This window comes from Accipiter gentilis, chromosome 29, assembly GCF_929443795.1.
Source record: "Accipiter gentilis chromosome 29, bAccGen1.1, whole genome shotgun sequence".
NCBI lineage: Eukaryota > Metazoa > Chordata > Aves > Accipitriformes > Accipitridae > Astur > Astur gentilis.
The window spans coordinates 16,250,896-16,278,039 of record NC_064908.1 but is presented as its reverse complement, the minus strand read 5'-3'; the positions used below and the strand labels follow the sequence as shown (position 1 = coordinate 16,278,039).

The following is a 27,144-nucleotide window of genomic DNA, read 5'->3' as shown; positions in this document are numbered from 1 at the left end:
TACTGAAATCACAGGTGTGGTAATAGTGTGGCCCCCTCCCAGCTGCACGCAGGTGTTCTCCACTGTGCTAACCCCATCCTACCCGCCTGGCTGAAGTCAGGGAAATGCTGCCTTAAAAAAAAAGCCTTTGCTATTTAGTACTTCTCAAAATGTAAAGACTACATGATACAGAATAATTTAAAACACTTACTCGCTTTCAGTCTCTTTCCATTTCTAATGCGTTATGGAGGTCTTGCACAGAAAAGGTATTGGGCTGAAACAGATCCCGATTAGGAGGTTTTAAAATTAATTCTCTTCTTTAAAAAAGCTAGATATAAAAACCATTCCATGACTAAGCCTGTCTTCTATTTCATATGACCTGAAATGCACAATTTACTGTGTTTTTTTTATGGCTTTCTCCTGGTAGCCCACTAGAGGTGACACAAGGATGGCAAAACCTGGTTCTGCACCTCTGATTTCAGCAACAAACTGGTGGAGTTGGGCTGCCGTGGCACTGCTGTTAGTGGCAGGGAAAGAAGGGAGCCCTGTTTTCTCATAGACTTAAGGCCAGAAGGAGTCCTGTAATTTTCTAGTCTAATCTGAAAAATCATGATGCATTCAAGGAATCTCGCTTTCAGAAACAATTTTCAGGTGCAATGCAGGGAAGTTTCTGCAGTGCTGATTTCAAAATCTCTGAGTATTTATAACCCACCATCGCAGTACACAGATGAAATTTTAAGCCAAAGATCTAATCTTGCAGGTGTTACTCCCATGAATGGTTTCCCCTGATCTTAGGTTTGGTAACGCAGTGTGAGGCAGGGGCAATGCTGTTTAAATGAAAAACTGGACCGGCTCAAACCATGAAAAATTTGGCGGTGCCTTTTGTGGTTTTGAATCAGTAGGAAGTTGAAACTTGCAAGATGTAAACCCCATAAAAATGGTAAAAGCGGGGTGTGCTAACCCCCTGCGAACCAGGTTTTACAAGGGATAAAGCTGCTGAATCCTCACAGTGAGGTCTAAAAGTAATTTAAATCTCTTCCCCTTTTTCCTTGCTCCCAATTTCCCCATCCCAGTTGTTCTTAGATGCATCAGCTGAGAAGGAAAGTTAGAGAGTGACACTAATAAGGAGGGCTCAGACGCACTAAGAGTATTAAAAGGTTAGGTCATGGTGTGTTCTATTAAATAGAATATTAATTGAATTCTTGACATCTGAGGTGAACTGTGACATGCTCATGGGATAAATATTGCATTTAACAGAGCATCATGACCTAAAGCTCTAAATACTATTGAACATCAGTGCCAATCCTTCACAATAGATCTTAGCCTCAGTCCTCGGGGTACGAATGCTCCCTTGGAGTTTTGGAAGCTTGAGCTTAAAAACAGGTTTCGCATTTCTTGTTTCTGTTCTCAGTTAAATCCAGAATTGCTTCTTCTATCTCAAGGCTACATTCCATCTCAGGCTTTCGGTTACAGACTCTTAATATATAGCCAGAAGTGCACGTTTCAAATGCCATGCATTACAACCTATTGGGCATGGTACAAGAAAGGCTGAAAGAAAATTTCTCCATCTCCACCCCCAGACCATAAAGAAGATTAAAACATTAAAAAGACCAATTAAAAATAGGGAATCTCATGGCAACATTTTCATTAACCCTCCCTGGTTCTTCTTTCTGTCTCATTAGTCATCACAGGGAGAGGAAGGATCATTTTAATTAGCAGCATTGTAAAGCTTTATTTAAGGCAACTGCCCCTCCTGCTGCTCTCTGGATTACCCTGCCGGCTTATAAATACAATACCAAATCATTAACAGCCAAAAACAACACCATTGAAGGGTTTGGAAGAAAGAAGATCCACTATGGTCAATGTTTAGGGCTCTTTAACAATGTCCTTTCTCCTTATTCAGGCATAATTCAAGCGTAATATTGGGCTTTATAAAACAACTCAATATCCTCTTACAGCAAAGCCCTTTCTAGTTGAGGATACCATGTGTTCAACTTTTTTCCCCTTTGTTTTCAAGGCAGTGAAAGCACAGAACCACATCTGATAGGATAGACATGGTAGATAGGATCACAGGTTTTCCAATGTCCCAATTTAGAATTACTTGTTAAATTTCCAAATTAAAGGGACTGCTGCACACTAACAGCCTTGCAGGAGGGAGGTGAGCAATGAGACCCCAGCTGCGGGAGGCTGGTGGAGCATTTTAGAAAGAGGTTCTTGTGAGTTTAGAATAAAAACAAAGCACTGAATTTCACATTTTTCAGAAATGACCCCAGTGGGTCTGTTCAGCCAGTGTTTCCAGCCAGCAGTTTTCATACCTGGGAGTGCAGTCCAGAGTGCATGTCGGTGCAGAAGAGTGAATTTGCTCTCCCTCACACCCATACATTGCATTAATAACCCCCAATTAGATGCAAAACAAGATCTCTCATTCTCTTGCAGGGTCCTGAGTCAGAGACATATTAATTGAAACAAACAGGACAGCATGACCCCAGATCCTAAATACCCCAATACTTGGAAAGATCTGAATATTGCTTTCCAGCCCCTGGCTATTTCGTAGTCTTGCAAACAAATAGAACATTTTTGTTCTGGACCATACTGCCGCAGCTCCCTCTTTTGTGTCCAGCAGAATAGTGATGAAAACATCAAATTTCTTAAGATGTAAGCAGCACAAAATGTTCTCCTTCCTGAGAAACCACAACTCAGACTATTAGGATTCACCATTTAGATCTGTGGCCTGCTTTCCCTGACCCGAATATGTAACTATGGACTCTTCTGTACACCTGGGTGCTGCTATCTCTAATTGTTCATCACTGTCCAGCCAAGGCAACCCAGTCTTTCCCTTGGAGCAACCTATCTGCTACACGCTGGAGTTTAAGCACTGCAGTACTCTACTGTGGAGTTTTCATGTTGGGATCACAGTCAGGATTTGATTTTTCAAAGTTATAACATCACACAGCTGAAGTTAGCTGAAAGTTTGAGATATCTTTTTTGCTGCTGGGTGCCAAGTTGCATTAAGGTATATTAGCCACCTAATTCTTCCACTTTATTGCTTGACATGACAAAAAGAAAATCAGACCAGAGGACAAAAACTCTTAACGTTGAAGTCTGAAAACACAAAGTGCAGCTCAGCTCCCCCTGAAAGCAAGCTTGCCCTGACTTCAGTTGGAGTACTAAGCAGAATGTGGAGATGATATCGGCTTCTTAAAAAAATGTGCATATTTCTCAAGAAAGGTTTAAAAATTACTAGATACATTTGACTTTACCTACATGAACTACTGTTTAAGTAATAACAAAAAGGAAGACAGTAATGATGTATTACTGAATGATTAATGTATTGCTACACAGAGTTCATTTCATATTAAGTCAAGATCTCTATGTGTGGAGGTTTGCAGGGAGAGGTGATATCTTTTATGGAAGTAACTGCTGCATGTCAGACTGTTGCAAATTTAAGTGAATTGGAAATAAGTAAAATATTTCCACTTAAAAAAAGGTGGGAAGGGGAGAGGGAAAAACCCCTAAGTTCCAGTTTGGGACTGACCAGCCCTTCTGCCCCCATCTCAGCTCATCTCTGCTCAGACTGAGCAGATCACAGACCTGAGCTACTGTCACTAAATGCTCCTCATCAAAACTGGGGGCGGCTTACAGAGGCCAGCGCACTGCTAGGGCCTGAGCAGAACTGCACCTTCAAGGGATATCAGTCTCCAGAGATCATGGATGCTAAACTCACTTAAAACCAGACAGTGATGAATAGTCTGAGTAGCAGTCATTGTAAAAGTTTGTATAGGAGTTGCTTTGTTTTCTATTTATAGCTGCACTGTATTTTTCTTGTAATACATTTTTAATGACTTATAAGGCCTAGTTATTTATTCTCCCGCAGCCAAATACTTTCTCACCCTGATAATGCAAGCGAATGAGCTTTGCACAGAAGAGCTGTACACAGAAGAGCTACATGGGAGGCGGCTGGATCTGCTCCCTGCACTGGCAGCAGGCTGGGGGAACACGGCACGACTCTTGGGAGTCCCCTGGCACCCAAGGCACGGATGCAGCGGGCGCCCCAAGCATGCAGCTCCCCGCTGCCTCTCTGCAGAGGGACTGCCTGTGGAGGGCCCTCCCTAGGCCAGAATATTTTCAAATTACTAATTATTCCATTTGCACACAAGGGAGTCTCCTTTTTTTTATGGTTATTTTGCTCTACATTTCTTAATCCACAATGAACCTTAGTTAAAAAACAAGCCCCAAGCCTGCAGTGCCACAGAGGCAGTGGACCCTTCCATCTATGTGTTGGAAAGTTAAGTAGCACGAACAACAGACCAAACAAAAGCAAAAGATGGGACACTTTCGAATGGCAGTTTTTCGCATGAAATACAATTTATCTGCTAAACCAGCATCCATCCCTAAGCACAAATGCTGATTGCCTCATGATGAGTCTAGCCAGAATGGTATTAACTCTATTGTTTTTTTCTAAATTGTTATATACCCAATATTTTATTTTGACTCATCTTTATATTTAGATTAATAACTATGTAATCACTTCATTAGTTTATTTAGATTATGTTATTTTAGGAAATTGTTTAGATCAGCCTTGTCCTTCCCATCTATCTGTGTCTTCCCAGAATTAAGTAATATCTGAGGAAACCAATTAATTGCAACTCGACCGCTGTAATGGGGTCTGCTCTACAATGTGGCAATGTCTAATGGAGTTTTAATTTCCCCATGGTGAGTCAACATTTGCTTAAAGAGAGAAGACTGTTAGAGCAAACCACTGTCTGAGACATGCACAGTTTCTTCCAAGTCTGTGGGGCTGAACAGGCATCTTGGGGCTGACTCTTCTTTTGTTGGGGGTAAAGTTCACAGAGGGTTGTAGCTGGAGCATCAGAGAGTATCCTAATTCCCACCACAGGCTGAGGTTTCCTGTGGACTTGCAGAACGTTGAGGACATACAGCCCTACGTGGCTCTCAGGCTGCACCTCCCAACCTTGCAGGGGTCCTGGGTGCTAAAATGAACTTGTCACTCAGTGAATGTTTGACAGCCTTTTTTCAATGCATGGTCTTCCTTAGAAAATATTTATTTAATTGTCCTCGGTCCTCACTATGCGGTTGCACCAGCAAGTCCTTGTTGTAGACCAGAAGCCTGTTGAGGTGGGGGGCTATCAAAAACAAAAGTCTGATCCCCAAGGAACCTGTGGTACCCATGTAAATCGTGAAACACGTGGGATGGCAGAATTTATAACAAAATTTTTTCCATTAATTGGATTGTTCAGAGTATTTAGTACTGCCAGAAGTTACACTTGGGATTCTGGAGGGAGGCAAAGCACCCAGAGCTCTTTGACATGCCCCCATCCCTCCCTTGCTCAGGCCCTGGACATCTTTGCAAACCTCAGCCTACATGCTGTTGACTAATGACTGTTTTGCTTGGCAAACGCTGACAAACTTCTGAAGTTGGTCTGCCTTTCCCAATCTTCTGACAGCTTAAAAGATTTGAAACAAAGCTACATTATGATGCAACCAATTTCAGCAGCATCTGATTAACAAAAAGGAGGCCACAGCTACCTGACAGCAGCTGGTGGTTATTTTTTATTTCCAAAACAAACTGATGGCCTCAAACATTCATACATGTATTTATTGTTTTGTTTAAATGTCTCATTTCCAGGGTTTTTTTGGATCGTGCAGGGAAATAAAGTTTTGCAATTCTTCTTCTCATAATAAGTCTGTCCAAAAATGATGTTGCTCGTTGTGTTGAAAGATGGTTTCATTTTCTACTCAAAATTGGTATGAAAAATTTGCCTTGCCAAATGAACATTGTATACTGAACTTGTCAAATCCTCTCTCCTGACACAAATAAAAGATAACATTGGGTGGCAGCATGTAAAACAGCACTGACAAGACAGCTAGGATGGAAGCAAAGAAATGCATATTTTTCTCTCTCTCTTCCTGAGAAAGGTAGGGGAAAGATCCAGGTGAGCGAATGCTGGCGTGTTACAACCAAAAATACATCATCTAAAGACTTAACAAGCCTTTTCAATGCAGGTTTTAAGACAAACATAAGCGATTCCATTTCTGATTAGCAAAATCATGACAAAAGTCTCGACTTTTTCCAGGCAACCAAGAAAGCTGCTAAGTAGAAAGAGTGGCTGGATGAAAGGGGTATTCAGTTAAAAGTTCATAACTCTGCTGTGCAGGCTGGAAGGACTACTCATAGCACTGCTGAAAATTATTCTGAGTATATTTAAAAATAAATAAGGTAATGATAGCACTTTCATTAGATCTGCAGTCATACCATGTAAGTGAATTTTTTTTTCCTATTAAAATTGTTGATAGAAGGCTGTTAGCTATTTATCAGCCCAAAATTACATTTCTTTTCTCCTAGGGGTTGCCTCTTAAAAATCACAACAACTGCCTAGTTAGTAACAAGAAAAGACTCCTAAAACTGCAGTTTTGGGTTGGGGGGGAGGAATACAAGCATGAAACACAGATTGCACCTTCAAATCCCCAGTGGCATCACGCTTCTTTGTTCTGCTAAGAAAAATTAACCTCAATCTCGGCTCAAGGTCCCCCGATTGATTATCATAGTCATTTAAATACTGTAATCTCATTTTCAGCATCAGGGAAAGGGAGCGAAAAGAAGAAAAAGAGAAAGAGGTGGGGAAGCAAGGGGGAGAGAAAGAGAAAACAGAATAAATTATCTGACAAAAGGAAAAAGGGCCTTTCTGCTTACGGAGCCTATTTCAGATCCTTCCACTTGATTGGAAAAGTTGATGAAGTTTAAATGAAGCAGAATTAGAGGCTCAGGCCACTGAGTATTGACAGGGGCCCATGGAAGAATGTGCAATTCAATAGGCCTGATTTCTGTGGAAAACAGGGGAAAGGCCTAAATGGTATAATCTTCAATCAAATCTAACATCGACACTGACAAGGCAGGGTAATGAGATAGGCCAGATCAGGCATGTTGGTTAAAGAAATTAATCCCTCTCGCTGCACCAAGAGTTCAGCTTTGATGCCTATTGTACAGACCCCCGTCCCAGCCTATCTAAATGCTAACTAACTGTGAGTGTGATCTGGGACTGTGCTTTTCATTGCTGGGGCTAATCTGATAACAATTTTAGCTCCCTGATTATGGCGGCAGAGGTAGCACGGCAGCCCCTCGCCGTGGCACCGCAGAGAGGGAGGAGAGGGGCAGAGCGCGGCGATGGATGCAGCCGGTGCGGAGAAACTTGCGTTTCGGCGTGTATTAGCGCTTTAACACACCGTAATACATGGTAATTAGTGTAGTTACAGTCGCCTCCTGACCAGCTGATTGGTATCTCCTGGGAATCACAGAAGGGGCTGGGCAGCGAGCAGGAGGGTGATGGAGAGAGCAAATGTAAAGGGACGTTGGGAAGTTGAAAAGCATGCTGCAAACAAAGGGGCTCTTCTACCTGGGCGAGCAGCCCGAAGCTCAAGATTAAAACCATCTTTATTTTTCAAGCTAGTTTGCTCTTCACTAAGAAATACAAGGTTCGCTGTATTTGCTTTTCTGACTTCCTCCCCCCTCCCCAGCCTGGGAATTACACTATTATTTTTAATCAGGTTTCACTTGTAAGATTTTTAGACACAAAACTCATGTTGGTTTGCTTAAAAAAAAAATCAAACCAGAGATATTTCCCCTGATATTGAGGGTTTTTTAAAGGCTGTTGTTGGAAGTCTAGTAATAGGGTCCTGCTTTCATTTATCTATGCTGCTTCAAATAAATGTAAGTAGAAAAGTCAGTGTAATTTATTTTATAATGTACAAATGGTTAAAAAAGAAAATATCCTCAGAAATGCGGGTTCTGTCTAATCTGTACAACGTGAGCAGCCAAGCAAGAACAAAACAATCCCTGCAAGATGACAAAGGCTTCTCAAATTCAATAATTAAACATAAGAGCGTCTCTAAGAATTTGCATGGAAAGCAATCTGCCCTTGGGGAAAGTGTGGCTAAAAACTTGCAAAAATGCGGAACTGAAAACATTGGTCCCTGTGATTGCCGTGAACATGCTTCGTTTGCTTTATATTCTGCTAGGCAGCACTCAGAAAAAGGAGAAACGATTGCGGCAAAGGTTTAAAAATGAAGAGGTTTTTGCCTTTTCTTTGGGCAGCTGTCCACCGGTTGCCTGCCCAATGCCCTCCTATCCAGGACAGTTCTTACTGAGCCTCTGCCAGCTTTTCCTCTCTGCTCAGTAATTTTCTTGTGCCTCTTCCAGAGAAGGAGGGATATTTATTGTTGGTGGAGTGGGAAACTGAGGACAGAGGGGAAATACGGCAGGGATGTTCCTGTGCTCTTACAAGTTTTAGCTGGGTCTCTGGTGCTGCTCTCACCCTGCTGGGTTCGGTGTCTCTGGAGAAGGGTTTGCGGGTAAGGGCTTGTTTTCGGGACTCAGAATATGCCTGACTTTCTTCATGGTGCCTTCGATTTGAACTAGTCTGAAAACCATCTCTTGGCTTAACGTGGTTTGGGGCCAATGCCATAAACTCGTATTGGCTCTCCCCCAAAGTTTCTTAAATCTTTCAGACAATAAAGCCCGAGTTTTAGGTTCATCATAAAAATTCATAGCCTGCTGCAGCTCTGGATGCACTGTGAGTGCATGGACCCGTTTGTGACCTTTTTTCATTTTATCTTTTTTCCTGTTCTGCTTACATTCTCTCATCTTTTGGCTTAATTTCTGCTTTTACATCACCAACAACTCAGGCAAGAGGCTGTACCGATGTTATCTGCTATGACAATGCTGCTATTAGGGTCATAATGCAATGATTCAGTCTAATGGTTATTATTGTGCGGGCTGACTTCAATAATGCACTTTTAAATCAAAGGGCCTTTGAAGCTTTATTTCCATTGTATTAGACGAATAAACATAGAAGATTTTCATGAACATAAAAGGCATTCACCTTGTAATGTTTCTGGGCTTATTAGTCTCACCAATTTGCATTGTTTTGTTCACATAAAGGATCAAAATGCCCTTTTGCTTGCTTTTACATACTGCCTGCCGATCTTAGGGGTGAGCAGCTATGAATGCCCGGTGCTGCTGGTGCTGTCCCTCTGCCCGCTGAAACACAGCTGGCAGTTTGTAGCCTAAGCCCTGTCTTCAAATAACCAGGAGAAAACCCTACTACTTTTATTCATGCAGAATGTTTACTTGCCTCTTGGTAATGCCTTATTTATTTCAGTGGTGTTTGTGCAAAATATGGGAGGGCACTAAAGCTCATAAGGAGTTTAATTTTTAGTGTACCAAATAATTCATTTAAAATCTTAAATGAGTTCATGCTGAGAAGAAAACCCTTAGAAGTTGGAGTATTGAAGAGACAAAGCTCAGAACCAAACCTAATGATTATTTGACTAACCAGCCCTTCATTAGTTTATTTCTCTAATGAATTATTGAGCTGTACTGTGTAGACATTTCTGAATACATTTTTAAAAGCACAACACTGGCCTTAGATTGCAAAAATATAATAGTAGTAGTGATATTATAATAATAGTAATAAGCACACAAAATGCTGCATAAACACTAATTAATCCTCAGCGTCCCCAGGCAGCAAGCACAGAAGGCAGGATGCTCAGCACATGTAGTGATTTGAGGTAAATAGTATAATTAACACCAAATAAAAGACAACCTGATTCTAAATACTGCTCACAGTACTTGTGGCTACTCTGCTCTGTGTTACAGGGGTTAGTCACCTGAGACAGACAAACTAAAATCTGGTCTCCTACCAAGTTTTCAACAGATGCATTGATTCCAAACAGCTGTGAGGGAAGAGAGTTATTTAAATTAACAAAGTTAACACCTGAGGGAAGTTATCCAAATGCTCTGGAAACTGCCTGGCAGGGCTGTGATGTTGTCAGTAGAGTTTGCCACACCTGGGGTTCTTGGTCAACATGGAAGCAGCTGTGAGATCTCAGCCGCACTCCCAGAGCACTCGAGGAGAGCAGAGGTATGCTGCAGAGATGATGGAGACCACTGGGACCTGCACGCTGTAGACATGGAATGGTTTTGATCTCTGTCAGTCCCAGCCGTCACGCAGACACTACACCTGCATGGTTTCTGATGGCTTGTACAGCCGCTCCCTGAGCATCCAGCGATGGGTATGTTTTTAAGGAAGCCTTTATTTTAACACCTTCCCTTCCTGTGCAGGTTAGCAGTCCTTACACAAAGGTGGATGACGATTACGAAGGTGAGTGGTGCCTCCTGGCTCTGCCCTGAGAAAGGGCTTGGAGAGATGGGAGCATCGTTCCAGGATCACCTTGGCTCCTCGCTATACCGGTGCTGGGAGAGCTAAAAAGATGAGTGGATTTGGAGAGAAGGTTTTAAAAACAAACAAAAACAACAACAACAACAAAAAAAGGTGAGGGTTAAAGGCTCAAAGATTGAGCACAACATTCAGATGTAAAAGCCCTGTTACAGCCACAATCCAGGTCTATTAATAAAAGCTTCAACTCCAGAGTGATGGAAAACCTGCCCTTTCAGTAATTGCTGTTGCAAGAGATGTTTGTGATGCATGCACTTTACAACTCAAAGTTGTAATATTCTTTTTCACACCATCCATTTGTCTGTGTTTGTCTCTTGCATAATTAGAGCTTTTTTTTTTTTCCCCCACGATGTGACACAATTTTAGTTTGATAAAATGCCCCTACTTGCTTTTCTTAGCTGTCCTTTCTATGGATTGTTCCAGAAACCAAAATGAATTTGCAACAACTCTCAGCAGTGCCTTGTTCTGTGACAAGTCAGATGGCTCAGAAATACTTCATGATAAGGTTCAATCGGCATGAAAGAAAAAGAAAAACATGGTGAGTGATTTCTGCCTTTACTTACTTTACCCACATAGTCAGTGGAGTCCCACAGCCACCTGGCTGGTGCCCTGCTGTCACCCACACCGAGCTGCTCTCCCTGGGCATGGAGCAGGCTCCTGTGTGTCCCCTTCCTCCACTAAAAGAGGCAGCTCAGCCTCCCTGGCCTAATAATCCTTCTTCTGCTGGGATTGCCAAAACCAAGGCTATCAGTGTGCTGATTTCTGTGGATTTTCTGAGTTTTTTGATCATATAGTCTTCTGGAGACTGTACCTGCTGGAATTTTATTGCCTGAGTCCTGTGGATTTTGTTCAATCTTATTTGGAAAAAAGAAAAAATTGCAGCCTTCAAGGCTGGAGAGAAAAGCTTGGGAAGATGAACCCCAAACAGCCTGGCATTCAAACCAATAAAAAAAGCCTGGCATCAGTTGTCATGTAAATAATAAGCTTTTAAAACAAATATCGTGCATTCCAGCAGTGCTGAAAACTTCTGTTTGTTAAATCTGTTTCTCCTGCAGCCTGGATGACTGGGATTGAGACCTAGCACCAGCCTTTTCCTGCCAGCAAAGCACTATCACCATCCTCCTTGTCCTCCGAACTGCCAGTTGTGAAACAACTTTTTAATGTTGAGAGCTGCGGTTGGGGCTCTGAGGGTGAGTTGGATCCCTCTCGGCTCTGAAGGCATTTCATGGAGAGCAGTTCCCTGCTTTCTGCGTGTCCCCTGGCTGCACTTGAACAAGAGGATGCTTTGGCACGTGGGTCTGGCAGCTGGGACTTCCCATTTACCTTCGCACACCAGGGATAAGTCCAACTCCAGGCTGGTGACACAATGACTTTGGCAGCGATATGTTGAACTTAATTATGGCCTATTATCTAAAAGATGTTAATATAAATGTAACCAAACTGGTGGGGGCCACTTTTTCTGGAGTGCATGTCAGGCATGCTGAGGGTTAAACGTGGAGAAGTCTTGTTTCCTGCCCAGAGCTGGCTTATTTTTGTAACACAGTAGTTTTCAGTAAGTTTGTACTGAAAAAAAAGTGCTTGGCTAAGGCTTTTACTGGTAAAAACAAACAAACCAAAAATGCTTTGCTCAGATTTTTACTGGCATCAGTAGATGAAATATTTGCCTGTTTTATGCTGCAAGCAAATATATATTGATAAACTAAATTAATTCCTTGATTAATTAAAACACATAATACATTATACCAGAGAAAAAATAGAGCATTCATCCCCAGAAATATTTATGTGAAAAGATGATGGTTTTAATCTGTGATAGCCAGCATGTGTAGACACATCCTGGTGGGGGTATGGGGCTGGGCAGAGCTGAGGCGGGAGGGTCAGCCAGAAATGCAGGCAGTTGGCTGTGCAGTCGTCTCCGTTTGGATACGCAGTGCCTCATTTAGAAGATGAACTGGGAGAGAAAGTAGGGGATCCTGTTGTTAGCTGCTGTAAAGTATAGGAGGTCTGTCACACTTGCACTAGGGTTTTGGGGACCGAGGGTTAGTTGGAGGAAGAGCAGGGACTAAGTATCCCATCCATCACTGCTGGGCCTCAGGTTCTTCTGTATTTGCTGTCTGGTGAACCTTAATGATAGCTGCTGGAGCCGTGCATTCCTCGGTGCCCTCCCACAGCTGCCAGAACCACTTGTCCAAGCAGCAGTTGTCTCAAAACCTTTTGTCCCTTTCTTTTAAACCACCTTTGTGTCCTTGGTTTTCAAGTGACACTGCACAGCATGAGGGTTGGGACCTGCTGGCCATCCCCTTGGGCAGCTCTCTCCAAAATGCTTGATCCCCAGGGCTCCCCTGGGAAGTAGGGGGAAGAGATCCAGACTGCAGTTGGAAGCATGAAGAGGAGACACGACAGAGGGCTGACGCTGTGAGTATGCCACTACTGGTGTGTGCACTAGCAAGCGGGACTGGCTGAGTGCCAGCGCTTATCCGGTAAACATCCATCCTGTCACCATCACCTCCTGGCAGCGGAGGACACCCTGGTAAATTCAGCATTCAGTGGGTCGTGATGCAGTGTGGGCAGGCAGTTGGCAGTAATTTGCTGCACAAACTTTAAAACGTGACTTAGCATGAGGTGAAATTATGATGGTTCCAAGAGTAAAAGTATCCCTGTTAATAGCCCAGTTACTTTGTGCTAAAGGATTGCATCAGGTGTATGCAGATCTCTTTACATCCCTACTGGCTGGTTTACGGTGAAGGGTACCTTCCTGCAAGGAGTCCTCAGAGAATGGAATTTGTCAGAATGCTAAAATTTAACACTACTTTTTCTCAAAACTTGCTCAAATTTTAGTTTCACCTGGCCAGACAGCAGAAACCCAGATTGGATCTTATTAAAACTCCCCATGATTTACAACTGCTCAGAATTCCCACTGCCAGGATGCTCTGCAACAGTTATGCTGAGAAAAAACTCAAGCCCTAAAGCTGGGGCTGAGCAAACTGCTGGACCCGAGGGGAGAAGACATCAACTGAGCTCTAGGGACAGACAGCGCTCAACCGAATGCTCCCGTCCAGACAGGCAAAACTCCCACATAAATCAACATAATCTTAATGACCGCATATTATCTACCTGCAACATACACACTACAGGAGAGGAGCTGCCCTTCATAGGATTACCCCAGTGTTATAGTCATAGACCTGGGATTTACGGCGCTGACTGGTGGTTTATACCTATTTCAAGGTAAGGAATGTAAAGGCATCATGAAAATAAGTAGTATCAACCCAATCCCTACAATTATGCCCTTGCATGCCTTAAATGTCATATAATTACATATTCTTCTGGTTCATCTTCATGCATCACCTAAAAATATGCTTACTAGCACACTTTTCTAAGAAAGGCAGAAACAGTTTGGAGGGATGAGGAAGATGCAGGGCTGCCTCCTCTCCCTCCCAGCAGTGCAGCTGCCTCCATCCCGAGGAGGTTTGCCCTGCCTGTGTCTGTCCAGCCCTTTCTGGGATGCAGCTGGGTGAGGAAATCTTCACCCCGATGCCACTTCTAAGCAAAGATACCACCACTTCCTCTCAAACTTACGGGATCCAGAGAAAAGAAAGAAAATAGAAGTTTTGGATTTGAAAAAGTGAAGCTGCTTTTGATTTATGACACAAAAACTACTTTTTTTTTTTTCTTTGCCTCCCTAGTATGATTTCCAAATCGATTTTTAGAGTTGGTTTTTTTTGGGGGGGGGGGGCGGGGGGGGGGGCGAAGAAAGAGGTTCAATGTTGCAAGACTCAAATTTTCTGTGATATTCCAAAATTTTACGGCCGACTTCCGAGCCTGCCTCTGCCGGGGTCCGATTACCAAGGGAACAGAAGAGTTTACCCACCGCAGCACCGGCGGAACCGCCGCGGTTTAAACGTCCCCGCTGTCTGCTGGGGGAAACCCACCACTTTTGAGCAGAACTGGCTGCCCTCACCAGGAGAAGAGGAAAAGTGCAACTGGTCAAACCTCTCGGTGCCCGCCGCGGGTGGGGGGGCTGGCGGGGGCTGCGGCCGCCTTCTCTCTCCCTCTGCACCCTCAGAGCAACGACCCCGAGCACCGGGGAGGGGGGGGGTCGGTACCGGGTGGGCGGCGTGATCCTGCTGGGGACTGGGATCGGAAAGAGCTGGTTAGGGCACGAAGCTATTCGGCGAGTGCCATCCAGGGGACGAGAGCTGTACTTCAGCTGCTGCTGGGGACACGGACACACACACACACACACGACAAGACTCCAGGGAAGGCGGTGGGGGGGTTTAAAGCGTGATTTTCTGTGGGTGTTGATTAGGAGGAGGGAGCCGAAGTGAGATGCTTGAAGCTTTCTAAGGCTCACCCGGAGCTCAGCCTATCCATAAGACAGCGATACAAGCGGAACGGGTAAAACGAGAAGTGTCAGGAGTTTGTGGAGTGACCGTAACTGCCACAGCCTGTCTACAAACCCTAATTTAGGCAGCTAGAGTTTGTGGGTCGCCCCCGGACCCCCCCGCTGCGGGGGGGGGGGGGGGGGGGAAGATGGCAGAGAGCAGTCCCGCTGCCATCTCGGTCCCTGTCCCCTGACACCGCGTCCTCGGAGGGAAAACCCACCCCACGCTGCTGCCCGTCACCATCCCGGGGCTACCGGCTGTTCAACGATAGACCACGAAGGAGCAGCGAGAAAACGCATTTTTTCCTTCCTCGTCATATAAATTATTGGGGTAACCCCCCCCGTTTTCAACCATTGTCACCCTCCAGGTGCTTTAACGGGAAACTTTTCCGCTGTGTGCCCGCGGGGGTCTGGAGCTGCTTCCCCCCCAAAGGGGTCCTGTTCGCCGCTATCGGCGCTAGGATGGGAATGGAGGGGGGTGGCCGTGCCCGGGTAAGGAGAGGGGACGGAGGGAAGGGACCGGGTGGCCCCCGGGGCTCACCTTGAGGATGAGCGGGTTTCGCAGCATGCTGTCCCGGGCCACCCCCAGCCGCTCGTTCTCGCTGCCGGGCTCCACCTCAGGCAGAGTCAGCGGCCGCCGCGGGGCCGCCGTTCCACCGCCCGCCATGTCACCGCCGGAGCAACACCGCACCGAGGTTGGGGACGGCGGCGGAGGAGAGCCGGGGCTGAGCCGGCGGGGGGTCGGGAGGATTTGGCCGCGGAGCTGCAGCTCCCACCCGTTAGCGTGGGGTGAGGAGGGTGGCGGTGCCCCGTCTCCTAGCAACCGCCGCCTCACGCCGTCGGTCCGTTGGTTTGTTGGGTCCGGCTGGGGCCGCTTCCGCCGGGGGTGGGGTTGGGGGGTGGGGGGAAGGCGGGAAGGAACGGAGAGTCCGGTAGCAGGTGCTGTGGGGGGGCGGTGTTGCGCGCGGACGCCGGGGGAGCGCGTGTGGCGGGTCGGTGGGCGACGGCTGGGCGGGAGGGTCGTTGCCCGTGGGGGCGGCGGGACGAGCTCTGCAGGCCGGGGAGGGGGAGAGGCCGGTGGGGGAGAGCGTCAGGGGGCCCTGAGGGGGACTGCGGTTCGCCTCGCCTCGGCCCACCCCGGTGCCACCGAGAGGCCTGGGGGTTGTTTCGGGTGCCTCTCTCGGTGGTCGCGGAGGGTGGCGGAGGGTAACGGCGGGCCGGGCGGTGGGTGGGAGGGACGTGGCTCCGCGCAGAGGGTGCCGCGGGGCCGTGTTCCGCGGGCGGGGGCTTGAGGCCCGCGGCCTAGCTGTCTGTAGGCAGGGCGGTGGGGCGAGGTGCGTGGCGGTGCGTGGTTTGGGGTCTGCCCGCAGGGGTTTCGGGGCAGCTGCGGTGAGGAGGGGATGTCTGGCACCGGCCAGCGCTGGAAACGGTGTTGGGGAGTGTGAAATTTAAGGTGTCGTGTCTCAGAGACGACAGAATGTTGATTTGTATGTGGTTTTTATGTGCTGGCCGTAGAAGATGTGTTAAAAAATACTTCCTGCCCGCTCTGTGTGAATCCGTAGTTTTCAGGAGTAGATTTGGTCTGGTTCCAGAGTCGGCTGGAGCTGGCAGGTCCTGGCTAAGTTTAGGCCTGTTTGACCATGAGCAACACCAGCCAGAAGCCTCTAACTAGAGAACTTGATTTTAGTGCTGATTAGTTTGATATTTCTTTATTACTTTTAGCTTGTTGCGGTTTCAGTGCTGAAAGCAGAGTTGAATATAGCAGTCTGTTGTTGCTTACTGTCATTGCTTAGTTACGCAAGGTCAACTTAAAGCTAATAGTTATTAAAGGGTATCTTTGTTTTTATAGGAAGGAAGTTTTAAGGTTGAATACAGCTGTGATGCACATCTGTTTGATGAAGAAGGTGTCACTTTTTTGTAGTCACTCTGCAAAATTAGCTGGCTTGAAAAGTAAGTGTATGTTTCTGAGGTAATATTGAGTAGTTCCATAGTATTTTAATGTTTGGGGTGGATTTTTTTTCCCTGTGTAACTGTGTGTAACGGTACCTAAATTATAGCACTTGAGTAAAACTCTGTATCTTCTATTTAAGATAAGAAAAAATATGACAGAAGAAGCAAGGGCAGATGATTTTCAAGTTCAGGATTTTTTCAAGAAGAAGAAGAAGAAGAGAAACGATGAAGAATACAATAAGAAACATGAAAATGGTGAAGGAGAGAGTACAGAAAATGCGGAGCTTAGCTGTGCTTCTCCACTGCTGTTTGAAGACCAAGCAGCACAGAGTGATGAAGGCTGTAAAAAGAAGAAAAAAACGAAAAACAAGGGGGAGCAGCAACAGGCTTTGTTAGATAATTCTTGTGTAGGACTGGAACATGAAATTAATAATGAAACTGGAGTGGATGCTTCACAAAAGAAAAAGAAAAAAAAGCGGAAGTATAATGATAGTACAGATGAGCAAAGTGATGTAGCTTGTGTCACAATAAATCAGCATAGCACTGATGGTTGTGAGGACATGGATGCTGATTATGTTTATCTGAAACAAGCTGTTAAGAAGAAAAGAAAAGAAAAGTTGCCTGAAGAGGATGAGGTATGTGACCTGCCTGCCTCAGAAACACACGATAACAATGACCATCAAAAACCAAAAAAGAAGAAGAAGAAGAAGAAGAAAAGAGGCAGTAGTACCCAAGATATGCAAGAAGACACAGATGTAACCGTTTACCAGTCACTGTTGTCATCACCAGAGCAGAAGAGGCAAGGGGAAGACACAGTGTTGCCTTTACCCACAGAAGAGGGTGGTGTGGCAACACGCCAGCAATGGCATGAAGATGGTGACTGTGATGCTCCTCCTGCCTTGAGTGAAGATTCTATGCCTGTACCTGCTAATTTTTCTAAGCTGAATAAAGCAGCTGATCGATCTCCTCAAAAAACTCCAGTGCATGCTAGAAAGGTGAAAAAAAGCAGCGCTTTTGTCAGGGAAGAAAGCTCGTCAGAATCTGATGTAATGTAAGTCTAGGTTTTGTTTGTGCTTTTGTTTATTTTTTTTCCTCTTCCGCCCAACCCCCAAATACGTTTCTATCACGTTATTTGGGTCCCAGATTTTTCATCCGTCTGTTTTGTATGTATTTTTAAAAACAACTTCAGAAACCTTTACAGTATGTTGAGATGTTATAGAGACCTACTTTAAGAGCTTAGTTACTTTGTGAAAATAGAATGAAAATTTGTGAGAATATATTACTATTGCCATCAATGTAGAACATTTTCTCCTATTTAAAAACTGTAGGTATAGAAATAATTTATGTGCAAGCAATTCACATTTAGTGAAAAAAAAAAAAGGGGGGGTGGGTGGAGAGAAAGGGATTTAATTTGTTAAATTAGGTATTTATGGTGAATATATGCATTTTTACCAAGCTACTAGTAAGGTCAACTAAAGAATTTAATGTTCTGTACAAACAAATGCTCATGTAAGTAGCTCTTGGTGCTTTTGCAGTGTCTAGAACCCACAGTAAGAGCACTAGCAAGAGACAGATGGAAAAGTTCTGTGTTGCCAGTGGTAGCAAGAGACACTATATCTTTTGTATGTCCATGTGTGAGAGTTTTGTGGGAAAGGTGTGGATTTTCAAAACTTCAGTAAGCTCTTCGAATATTCTAAGTACAGAAATTCAGTAATAAATTATGTCTATGTTAAAAGGTTGGAAATACAAGGGGATGGGTGTGTGAAGTATCGTTCTTGTGCTTTAATTAATGAACGTGTTCATTCTTTTAATGGTAGAGATTCTAACAATCTCTGTTTTGGAGTTCGGGTGGTGTATTTTATTTTATGTTTTTTTGTGTTTTCTTTTAAATATCAGGACACCAGAACCCTCGGCACCAAATAGAAAGGAGGACCAGAATAATTCCTTTACTGAAATGGCAGCCTCTGATGAGCTTAGTCTGGATGATGAAGAGTGCCTGGACTTTACTTTGTGTTCAGCTGTGGATTTGGATACTGCAAAACAAGAATTGGAAGAGTTTATTCCTCATGTGAGGAATATATCTGACAGTTCAATCAGGAAGATGGCTGGAAGAGACCTAGTGAGGTTTAAAGAGTTTAAAAAACAAGGTGAGCTCTCCAAAATATTGTTGCAGTGAGGAAGGACTGTGCAGCTGTGCTAATGTTTTGGCAGAGGGAAAATACTTTTTATATAATTTATGTCACACCCATAGAGTCTGGTTCACTTCATTCCGACAGACGTATTTTGTATTTCTCTGCTTTGTAGCATCTAATTCCTCATTGTCAAATTACAGTCCAAAACGTGTGCATAAATTACCTGCTCCAAACTGTTGTTTTGTCTCTTTTCAGTTTCCTTTTTTCACCTTTTGAATTTGTTGATCTTTTCTTGTATGTTTGCTAAAACCTGAAATGTAATGTACAAGAGACGGTACTTGAGGTTTGCTTTTTTTTTCCTTCCCCCCCCCCCCCCCCCCGCTTCCTCCTTAAATAAAACTTTCTGTATATTTTAGGTATTGCTGTCAAGTTTGGCAGATTTTCCCAGAAGGAAAATAATCAAATCCGGAAAAATGTTGAAGAGTTCTTATCAATTACTGGAATAGACAGTGCTGAAAAACTCCTGTTTACCTCAAGGTATCCAGAAGATAAAGAAACTATCAGTCGCCTAAAAGCAGAACATCTTTTTTGTGAAAAACTTTGTAAGTATTTAAGTTCCTTCTCAAATGGCTGAACGTTACGTTCTACAACCTGGTCATAACACGATGTATTTTCTAAAATAATTTTTTTAATTGAAAAGCACTAATGTTGCTAAATCGGGCAAAAGAGCATGCTGCTGAGATTATGTAGTTGATAATCTGTACGGTATACCATTCTTCCTATCTTTTCTCGGGTGTGAAGAGTTTAGAGATTAAAATATCATCGTGACCAGCAGCACTTACAGACTTTCAGACTTGAATTTGGGCTTTATGGCTTAAGGTGCATTATTTGCTAGGCTATATAATTAAGCATAGTGACTTGTTAATGAGAGGTGTGATTAAGTCCTGTCTGAAATTGTCAACTGTTCTTAGAGCACATATATAGGTGGCACGTTCAGGACTGAGTGAGAGCAAATAAATAGGTGGCAGGTTTAGGACTGAGTGAGCAATGGCAGAAACTGAAAGAAATTATGTCATTAGCCAAAGTAGCTAGTTTTCCAAGACTTGAAGAAAACAAAATTCTTATTTCTAAGATTCTGTTTGCAGGAGGATCATCTCTTCTCTTCCTCTTTACTCATTTTGTTGGGCTTTTCTTGGCTAGAAAATATTTATGCTTCACATGGCAAACATGCTCATTTTATGACATCTCTGATGAATCCACTCAGTGCACTTTCTCAGTGGCTTTCTGTTCTGTGTTTGTTCTGTATCATCAGCATAGGCAAGATGGGAGTAGGTGACAACCTGTAATGGATTTGGATACTAGCATTTATTTAAGGATCAATGAGACTACAGATTTGTTCCTCCTTGATTATTTCACATACACAATCATTCCCCCCTGCATAGCCACATTTGCCTGATGTTGACTTCCCTTCCAATCTGGGAGATTGCTCCTGGTCTGGGAAAATTGTGGAGAAAGTCATGTCAGGGTTATGCGATTTGCTTGCAGTCACCTCTCCTGGGCATTGCTGACCAAGACTGTTATTTGTTCCCAGGTATTGGTCTCTGTGGATCTTAGCTTCAGCCAAGACCTTCACTTTGGTTTTGCTGAATGCCCTCAGTCTCTGCTTTTCCTAGTCAAAATAGTCTATATGCAGAAGCACAATATCTCATCAGCCTCCTGACTGGTGGCTGTTTCATGCCTCTCTATTAATGCGACTGTTCAGTATGTTAGTTAAATGCTAATTACATCTGGATCAAATGTACAGCCAGTCCATACAGTTTGTAGCTAGTGAGTAGCAGGTTTGTGCTTGAGAGTTCAAAAGTTCAGTTTTTTTATATTCACCCATTTGTATCCAGGCATGTACACAATTATTTACCAGCCGTCAGCATTCACAATCTTACCACGGTCACAACAATTCCATCTTTGAAACTCCTCGGGAGATTCCATTCAGACTATTTCCTGTGCAGTTACTGAAGTCTTGTAGAGTACATTCTCTTGAATGGAGGGAATCTGTCGTTGACAGCACGGTCATGAAATATGTATGTTGTTGGGTTTTGGTTTTGTTTTGGCTTTTTTTTAAAAGTGGCCTCACCAATGTGAGAAATGTTTCTTAAAAATGAATCATTTGCCTTCTAGCTGAGGGCATACCACGACCCTGGAGGCTGATATATTATCGAGCAAGGAAGATGTTTGACCCAAATAATTATAAAGGGAGGTAAGCGAGTAATTTGAAAGAGTTTCTGAATGCTAATATCGGTCTCTGATGTTTATTTGTGCATTAAAAATGTATATAAATGAAGATAATCTCTCCCATTTGTGCCGGTTAATGTGACTTAATTGACAGTTCATTTTTCTGACTAGTCCTTATCAATTCCTCTGTTCTAAAGTGTGACTCAAAATGGTAGTGATGAGTAACATTTGAACGCCTGTAGAGATTACAGCTCTTCTAAGATATTGGAATGGTTTGAATTTACAGCTAAGATGTGCCCATTTCCTCAACCAGGTACACTAAGGAAGAAAAAGAAAAATTAAAGAAGTATCATGCTATGCATGGCAATGATTGGAAGAAGATTTCCGAGATGATGTCCCGTTCTAACCTCTCAGTTGCTATGAAATACTCTGAAATCAAGTCGGGTATGTAATTTTAAGAAAAACAATTCATTTTGTGTATTGCAATTAGAGAAATTATTTTAACTGTATGTTGCCCTAACCTTCAGAAAAAAATCCCTAGAGTAGATTTTTTTTTTTTCTTAATTAATTTGTGGTGGTGGTTCTTTTTTCCAGACCACTGGTTGCATTTTCATATGGAAGGGATAAGAACAGTCTCTCACAGAAAAGGAAAAAGAAGTGGAACAAATACAACTCTTTATTAAATGGAACTGACATCTAAATAGATGCTTTTGGGGGGAGGGCAGAAGGAATTTGGCAACCAGGTTTTAAAAGATAGAAGCTAGGGATCAGCGCTATTCTTTAGTGATTAGGCTGAACTCCTCTCTCAAATGTGGTATGCAGAAGAGTTTCTAGGAAGTCTGTTAAGAAGCTGGTCTGGTAAATAAGAATAATGCAAAGTGAAGCATTTGCTCTTTTGCCTTTTTTTTCCTAATGATTTATGATAAATTATGCCTTAACATTATTTTTCAATTTTAGCTATTAATTATGGTCCTTGGTCAAAGGAAGAGACCCAGAAGTTAATGCATGCGGTGGAGGAGGTGATTAGGAAAAGAATGGAAATGGAAGATGCAAATTCGCTTTCCTCATTGGAAAAGTCAAATAGAGATCTCTCAATTGACCGTGAGAAACTGTACCAGAGATTACCATGGACTGAGATTGAAGCTAAAGTGGGAACACGATATTGGAGACAATGTAAACAGAAATGGTAAGGTTTTATACTAAATTGAGATAATAAAATGTGGTTTTGGGAGTATTTAACTCTGTTCTGCAAAACTGGTTGTACCATGATGATTGTTTGGTAAGATAGGTAATAAACAGGTTGTAGACTACAAAAGAGGCATTGTAAATGTGTCTGAGACAAATAACTCTGCTAGCTGTGGTAAGTTTTAAGTTTTCTTCTTGCTGTGATAGTGAAGCCTGATTTCTGCTTCTCTGTGGCAGCAGTAGCATCTTGAAGACACTTCCTTTTGATCCTTGGAATTTCTTGAAATGATAGAAACCTTTTTTTGTTTGTTTTCAAAGGACTACAATTTTAACAAAGAAGATGACTGAAGGGCAGCAGTTATATAGGGGGACCAAAAGATTAGAGGCCAAGATCAATCTTATTAAAAGGTATAGTTCAGAGGTAGTGGAATGTTTTTGTATCTCTTACTGTTCTGAGTTGTGTTTATAAAAGCTTGCGTGGTGGGAATGGCGTGCCTTCAGTTTCATACAGGTTTTGCAACTACTCTTTTCTTTGGACTAAACGCCCTGTGACTTGTGCCTGGGGAAGCTGTGAGTATTATTGAATTATTTCTTGAATTCTGCCTACAGACTGCTTCTGTATTATATTCACAGGTTGTATGAAATGCAAGTGGAGGATGCTAATGAAGTAAACTGGGAAGAACTCAGTAATACTATTGGGTAAACCTTTTTTTCCTCTTTTTGTGGATACAAAGGATAGTTGAGACGGTCTTAAAAATTCCACAAAGGAGTTAAAGTTCTTAGACCTCTGCAACTATAGAAAATGTAATTTTGTTTGGTAATGTACAGTTGTATATACTTGCATAGTACTGAACAATAAACCATGCCTATAAGCGCTGAAACTTACTCTTAACCGCTTCAGGCAACTCTCATTGTATTCCTAGCACATTCTGTGTACTAGAACTGTGTTACGCAGTCTGTGCTAAAGTCTTTGATAAAAGACTTTTCCAGGTGTTAACACATGAGAAAAGGATAATTATAGGAATGTGTAATACAATATAGTCTTCTTCCAAACAAAGTAAGTGTTGAATACGAAATTACCAATATTGGGAATGCTGTTGTTGCTCCACAATGCTTTTTTTTTTCCTTTTCCCACATACTTTCAGTTTCATTTACTATTTCTTTTCACTAAACATACAATACATATGTATGATGGCATAGTTTAGGTTCTTACCTTCGAGAGGAATTACTGTCTTGAAAAACTGTTTTAATTAGGATTTGAAATCCTGCCTTTCTACCTTAAGCTAAGATCTTGTTTGACTGGCGTCACTCTCATGAATGGATAACTCAGTAACAGCTAAACTTTGTAATAGTTCCTTGCACTGCTAATTCTTTGAACTCTTCTCTTTCCAGAGATGTCCCTAGAGCCTACGTTCAAGCAAAATTTTATAAGCTAAAAGTCTCCTGTGTCCCTTCTTGGCAAAAAAAGACTTTTTCTGGTCAGTATCCTGGCTGTTTGTATATACTCCTTAAGGTATTTGCTTGAATCTAACAGGATATGTATTCTAGTTCAATTCTTTCTTAGTTAGCTTTCTCCTAAGTAAATTGGCTAAAATTTCAGGCTTTATACTTACTTTGCTAAACGCTTTTTTTTTTTTTTAATAACAGTTTACTTTCAATGTCATCTTCATGCAGTGCTTATGAACCTCTTCTTTGTAATACCTTGGCTTTAAAAGTTTTATGACTGTGCTTTTTTAATGTATCTTTGCATGTATGTATGTCTGATCTACTTTGCATCCATTGCGATTATTACAGAATAGTGAGATATTTCGCATTTAACACCGACAAAATAATTTCTGTCGGTGAGATCCCGTTTCCCCTAGGCATCCAGTTCCCCTACAGATCCAATTAAGACTACTTTTTTTCTCTCTTTTTTTTTCCCTTAAAGAAATTGTTGATTATCTTTTTGAAAAGAAACTTCCAGAACTTGAACAACAGTTGAAAAAAAAGAAGGGGAAACACCTTAGTTCTGACAATTCAGCAGCCAGGCAACAGAAGAAGGCTTTCCGACTCAGTGACATTTTTGACTCCAGTGAACACAGTGATTAATTGACTGCCCTAAAACCAATTCCTGGTCTGCATATTTAACTGCAAAATGGATCTGGCTGAAAGTGGGCACAGATCAACAACTGCAGGTACACAGGCTATCTAATAATGGAAAAAATAAAGACATGCATGTCTTATTTTCTTGTTTCATGTTGAAGACTGAGGTAAATACAGGTTTTTGCGCCATCTTTTATTACCTTCGTTTAGCTCTGGTTTTAGCAGTCTTCATTTAAGCATTCAAGTTGCTTTCTGAATGTCTTAAAAATAGTATTTTTTCCACTGCTTTGTTTTCTGTGGAGTTGAAAGCTGCTGTTTACCCTTTGTGCATGAACTTGGTTTTCAGAACTTCAATGAATTTTAAATAATTTAAAAAAATAAATTAATAGAATTGGGTAAAGGCTTTCAATTTGCTTTTAAATCTCTGTAATAGACAAATCTGAAGACATCTGGGTTGATGGAAACAGCACAGCTTTTTTTCTTTCTTGTTCTTAAAAGCAACAGATTTTTATTTTTGACATATACTTTTATCAGCACTTTTAGAGAAAAGGGATTTTTGTCCATTACTATTCATAAATTGTAATGTCATTTCATTCTAACCAGAATAATGCATTTAAAATGTTTTTGTTAATATTTGGAATACAGAGACAAAATACAGTGTATATATATACATACATATATATTTTTTTTTATTGTGCCAAGGAGACTGTCTACGTTTTAATAAGAAAATTGAGGGATAAGACAGAGGATGTACTCATGTCTTTGTATGATATTTTTAACTATCTGCCTGAAGTGATTATTTGTAAATTGACTGAGTGAATGTAAAAAAAAAAAAAAAAAACAAAACCAAAACATCTTTGTGTGTAAAGTATTTGTATGGCTTGTTTATATTTCCTATATGCTGTATTAGAAAGTAATGCAAGAAGGCTTGGTCTCTGACATACTACTTTTTGATGGTCGTTTTGATAAGTGAGAATTCCCTTCTTTAATAATTGCCATTGAAAATGCAGAACTTTTAATGGCTTGAAATAAAGGCTTTATTGGAGGTTCTTCTGGACTGTGACTTATAGTGAAGGATGTTAAATGATAACTTGCCATATTTAACTGTGTCTGGCTCTAGTCTCTCTGAAGATAGAAAAAAACCCATAATTTTTGTGAGACAGGCAGGACACCCTATGAGATCAGCCACCGGTACAAGGGTAAGTTTTCCAGCCAAGAGATGAAATCAGGTGGGGGGAAGGAAATGAGTACCAGCTCCCTTGCACTTAGGTCTTTGACCTGCTTCTGTTGCCTTATGGGTTTGAAGGTTAAAAGCTGAAGAACTTGAATTTTTGAATCTAAGTGGTTTGTGTTTTTCAAGTTTGTTTTGGTTTTGTTTTTTTTTTTTCCTGGAAGATCCTCTGAATTTTCTGCAGGCTAGAGCACAAATGATTGCATTGCTGTAGAGTTTGTAGAGTAGATATCCCAGAGATAAACTTCTACCTCCATAAAGAGGTTTATTTTATCCTTTGCTTTAAAGGGAAACTCATGGATGAGTGGAATGCACCCCACTCGAAGTACAGAAGCAGTAATATGTTTTATTGCGGTAAAATAATAATTTGACAGAGTTCAATAAATTCGATGGAATTTAACAAAGTTTAACAGTGGTTTACCGAGGTTCAGTAAGTTTGATGGCAAGGTTCACCTTATTAATTACTGCATGGAAGAAACACACAAAGGAAAATTGAGTTAGAATTGAGTTAGGATGATTCACAGAGAGACTGGAGATGCAAAGGGTAAGGAAGACTCTCCTGTTGAGTCACGAGGTTCAGAGTGGAACCCCTTCCTTTCTAAACTCCAGATGGAGCCTAGGTGCAGCTAGGTCCAATCTTAGTCTCAGACTTGGACAGTAGTTTATGTGCAATGGAATTATCTGTACAAAGTTTATAATAATATTGAGTAGCTACATGGATTAGTAATGTTTCATTAGTATTAATTCAGCATTCTATCAGTCATTTACTGAGGATTTGTCATGAAGGCTCTCTCCACCTTGGGCAAGAAAGGATCTTAGTCTCAGGTAAGGAATCTGAAACCATGAGAAGCATCCCTGCTCAAGGGGAGAGTCCCCTGGCGTGCAGTCCAGCTGCAATTCAGGGAGAGCTCACAGTGGGCCCATCCTGATGGTAATATTTACAGAGCGAAGTAGCTGGCTGCTAGTCAGTAGTATAGACAAGATAGATGGCTTCATTTTAGCCCTGGTATCTTGTTCTGTATTTCAGTTATCTTGCATTTTTAGGCTTCCAAAACCGCCTTTTGAAATACTTTTCAGAGGCACCTTCACTTCCTTGTACGTGAGCCAGGAGCTTTCCAGCTTGCAGGTTCACCACAGGGCATGAGCCCTGTTGCTCCTTAGTCAGCCCCAACCGAAGTAAGGCGTCAAGGGTATCTGTCACAGAAACTTCTCAAGGAAGGCTCTTGCTGATACTTGTTAAAAGCAGTTTCTCTGCAAAGTAACATGAGTAAGCCAGGGCAGGAATTTGGAGCCAACACTACACTAGCTGCTTCGGCAAAAACACAGACCTGGCCTCTGCTGCGCAGGCAAAAAGGGAGAGGCTGTGTCCCTCCTCCCCGCAGCCCTGGGAAGGGGGCGAGGAAACAGCTCCCTACCCCCATCTTGTTGGGTGATGTGGTGTTTGTAATCTGCACGTGGGCAAATAATTGTTTGGAGGAAGAGTACCCAATCGTTTCCCATTTGCTGAATAACAGCACTTAGGAGGGCATAAGAACGCAGCTTTTCCCTTTGCCATCATCTTATAAAGGTGCATGGGAGTGCAGGTGGGCGAGTCGGTTGTTTCATGTGGGTGTTTGAATATTACTGAAAACGGAGCAAACTCTGCGCAGAGGTTTAAAAAAAACCCAGGCTTCGTAGAATGATGAGGGAAATAACATTGACAAAGCTTTGTGTATCAGGCTGCAT

The 27,144-nt window shown here is 42.5% G+C and overlaps 2 protein-coding genes across 5 annotated transcripts in view; one reads left to right on the top strand and one right to left on the bottom strand.

Annotated features, from left to right (window-relative positions):
* Nucleotides 1–15,281, bottom strand: part of CFAP77 (cilia and flagella associated protein 77) — a 61,779-nt gene extending 46,498 nt beyond the window's left edge. The window contains exon 1 of the mRNA XM_049832746.1: nt 15,152–15,281. Coding sequence (XP_049688703.1) covers nt 15,152–15,277 — 126 coding nt within the window. The 5' untranslated portion in view covers nt 15,278–15,281. The remainder of the gene's footprint in view (nt 1–15,151) is intronic.
* A 234-nt stretch (nt 15,282–15,515) lies between these two features.
* TTF1 (transcription termination factor 1) lies at nt 15,516–24,274 on the top strand. Of its 4 annotated transcripts, none has more exons than XM_049832727.1 (12): nt 15,516–15,549; nt 16,460–16,560; nt 16,701–17,611; nt 18,457–18,707; nt 19,109–19,294; nt 20,868–20,946; nt 21,235–21,365; nt 21,879–22,107; nt 22,425–22,514; nt 22,740–22,805; nt 23,499–23,584; nt 24,034–24,274. In XM_049832727.1, the coding sequence occupies exons 3-12, from the start codon at nt 16,713–16,715 to the stop codon at nt 24,192–24,194; spliced, it is 2,178 nt and encodes a 725-aa protein (XP_049688684.1). In that variant the 5' UTR covers nt 15,516–15,549; nt 16,460–16,560; nt 16,701–16,712; the 3' UTR covers nt 24,195–24,274. The 4 variants fall into 4 exon arrangements, with proteins under 4 accessions (XP_049688684.1, XP_049688685.1, XP_049688683.1 ...); XM_049832728.1 differs by having other exon boundaries at nt 15,523–15,542; XM_049832726.1 differs by having other exon boundaries at nt 15,541–15,602.
* The last annotated feature ends 2,870 nt before the right edge of the window (nt 24,275–27,144 follow it).

Excerpts from the sequence above, each read along its gene's own strand:
- TTF1 (XM_049832727.1), top strand. The coding sequence starts at position 16,713 with ATGACAGAAGAAGCAAGGGCAGATGATTTTCAAGTTCAGGATTTTTTC. Across the intron at positions 21,366-21,878 it reads ATACTCTGAAATCAAGTCGG|CTATTAATTATGGTCCTTGG; the intron begins GTATGTAATTTT and ends TTTCAATTTTAG. Across the intron at positions 22,108-22,424 it reads AGACAATGTAAACAGAAATG|GACTACAATTTTAACAAAGA; the intron begins GTAAGGTTTTAT and ends TTGTTTTCAAAG.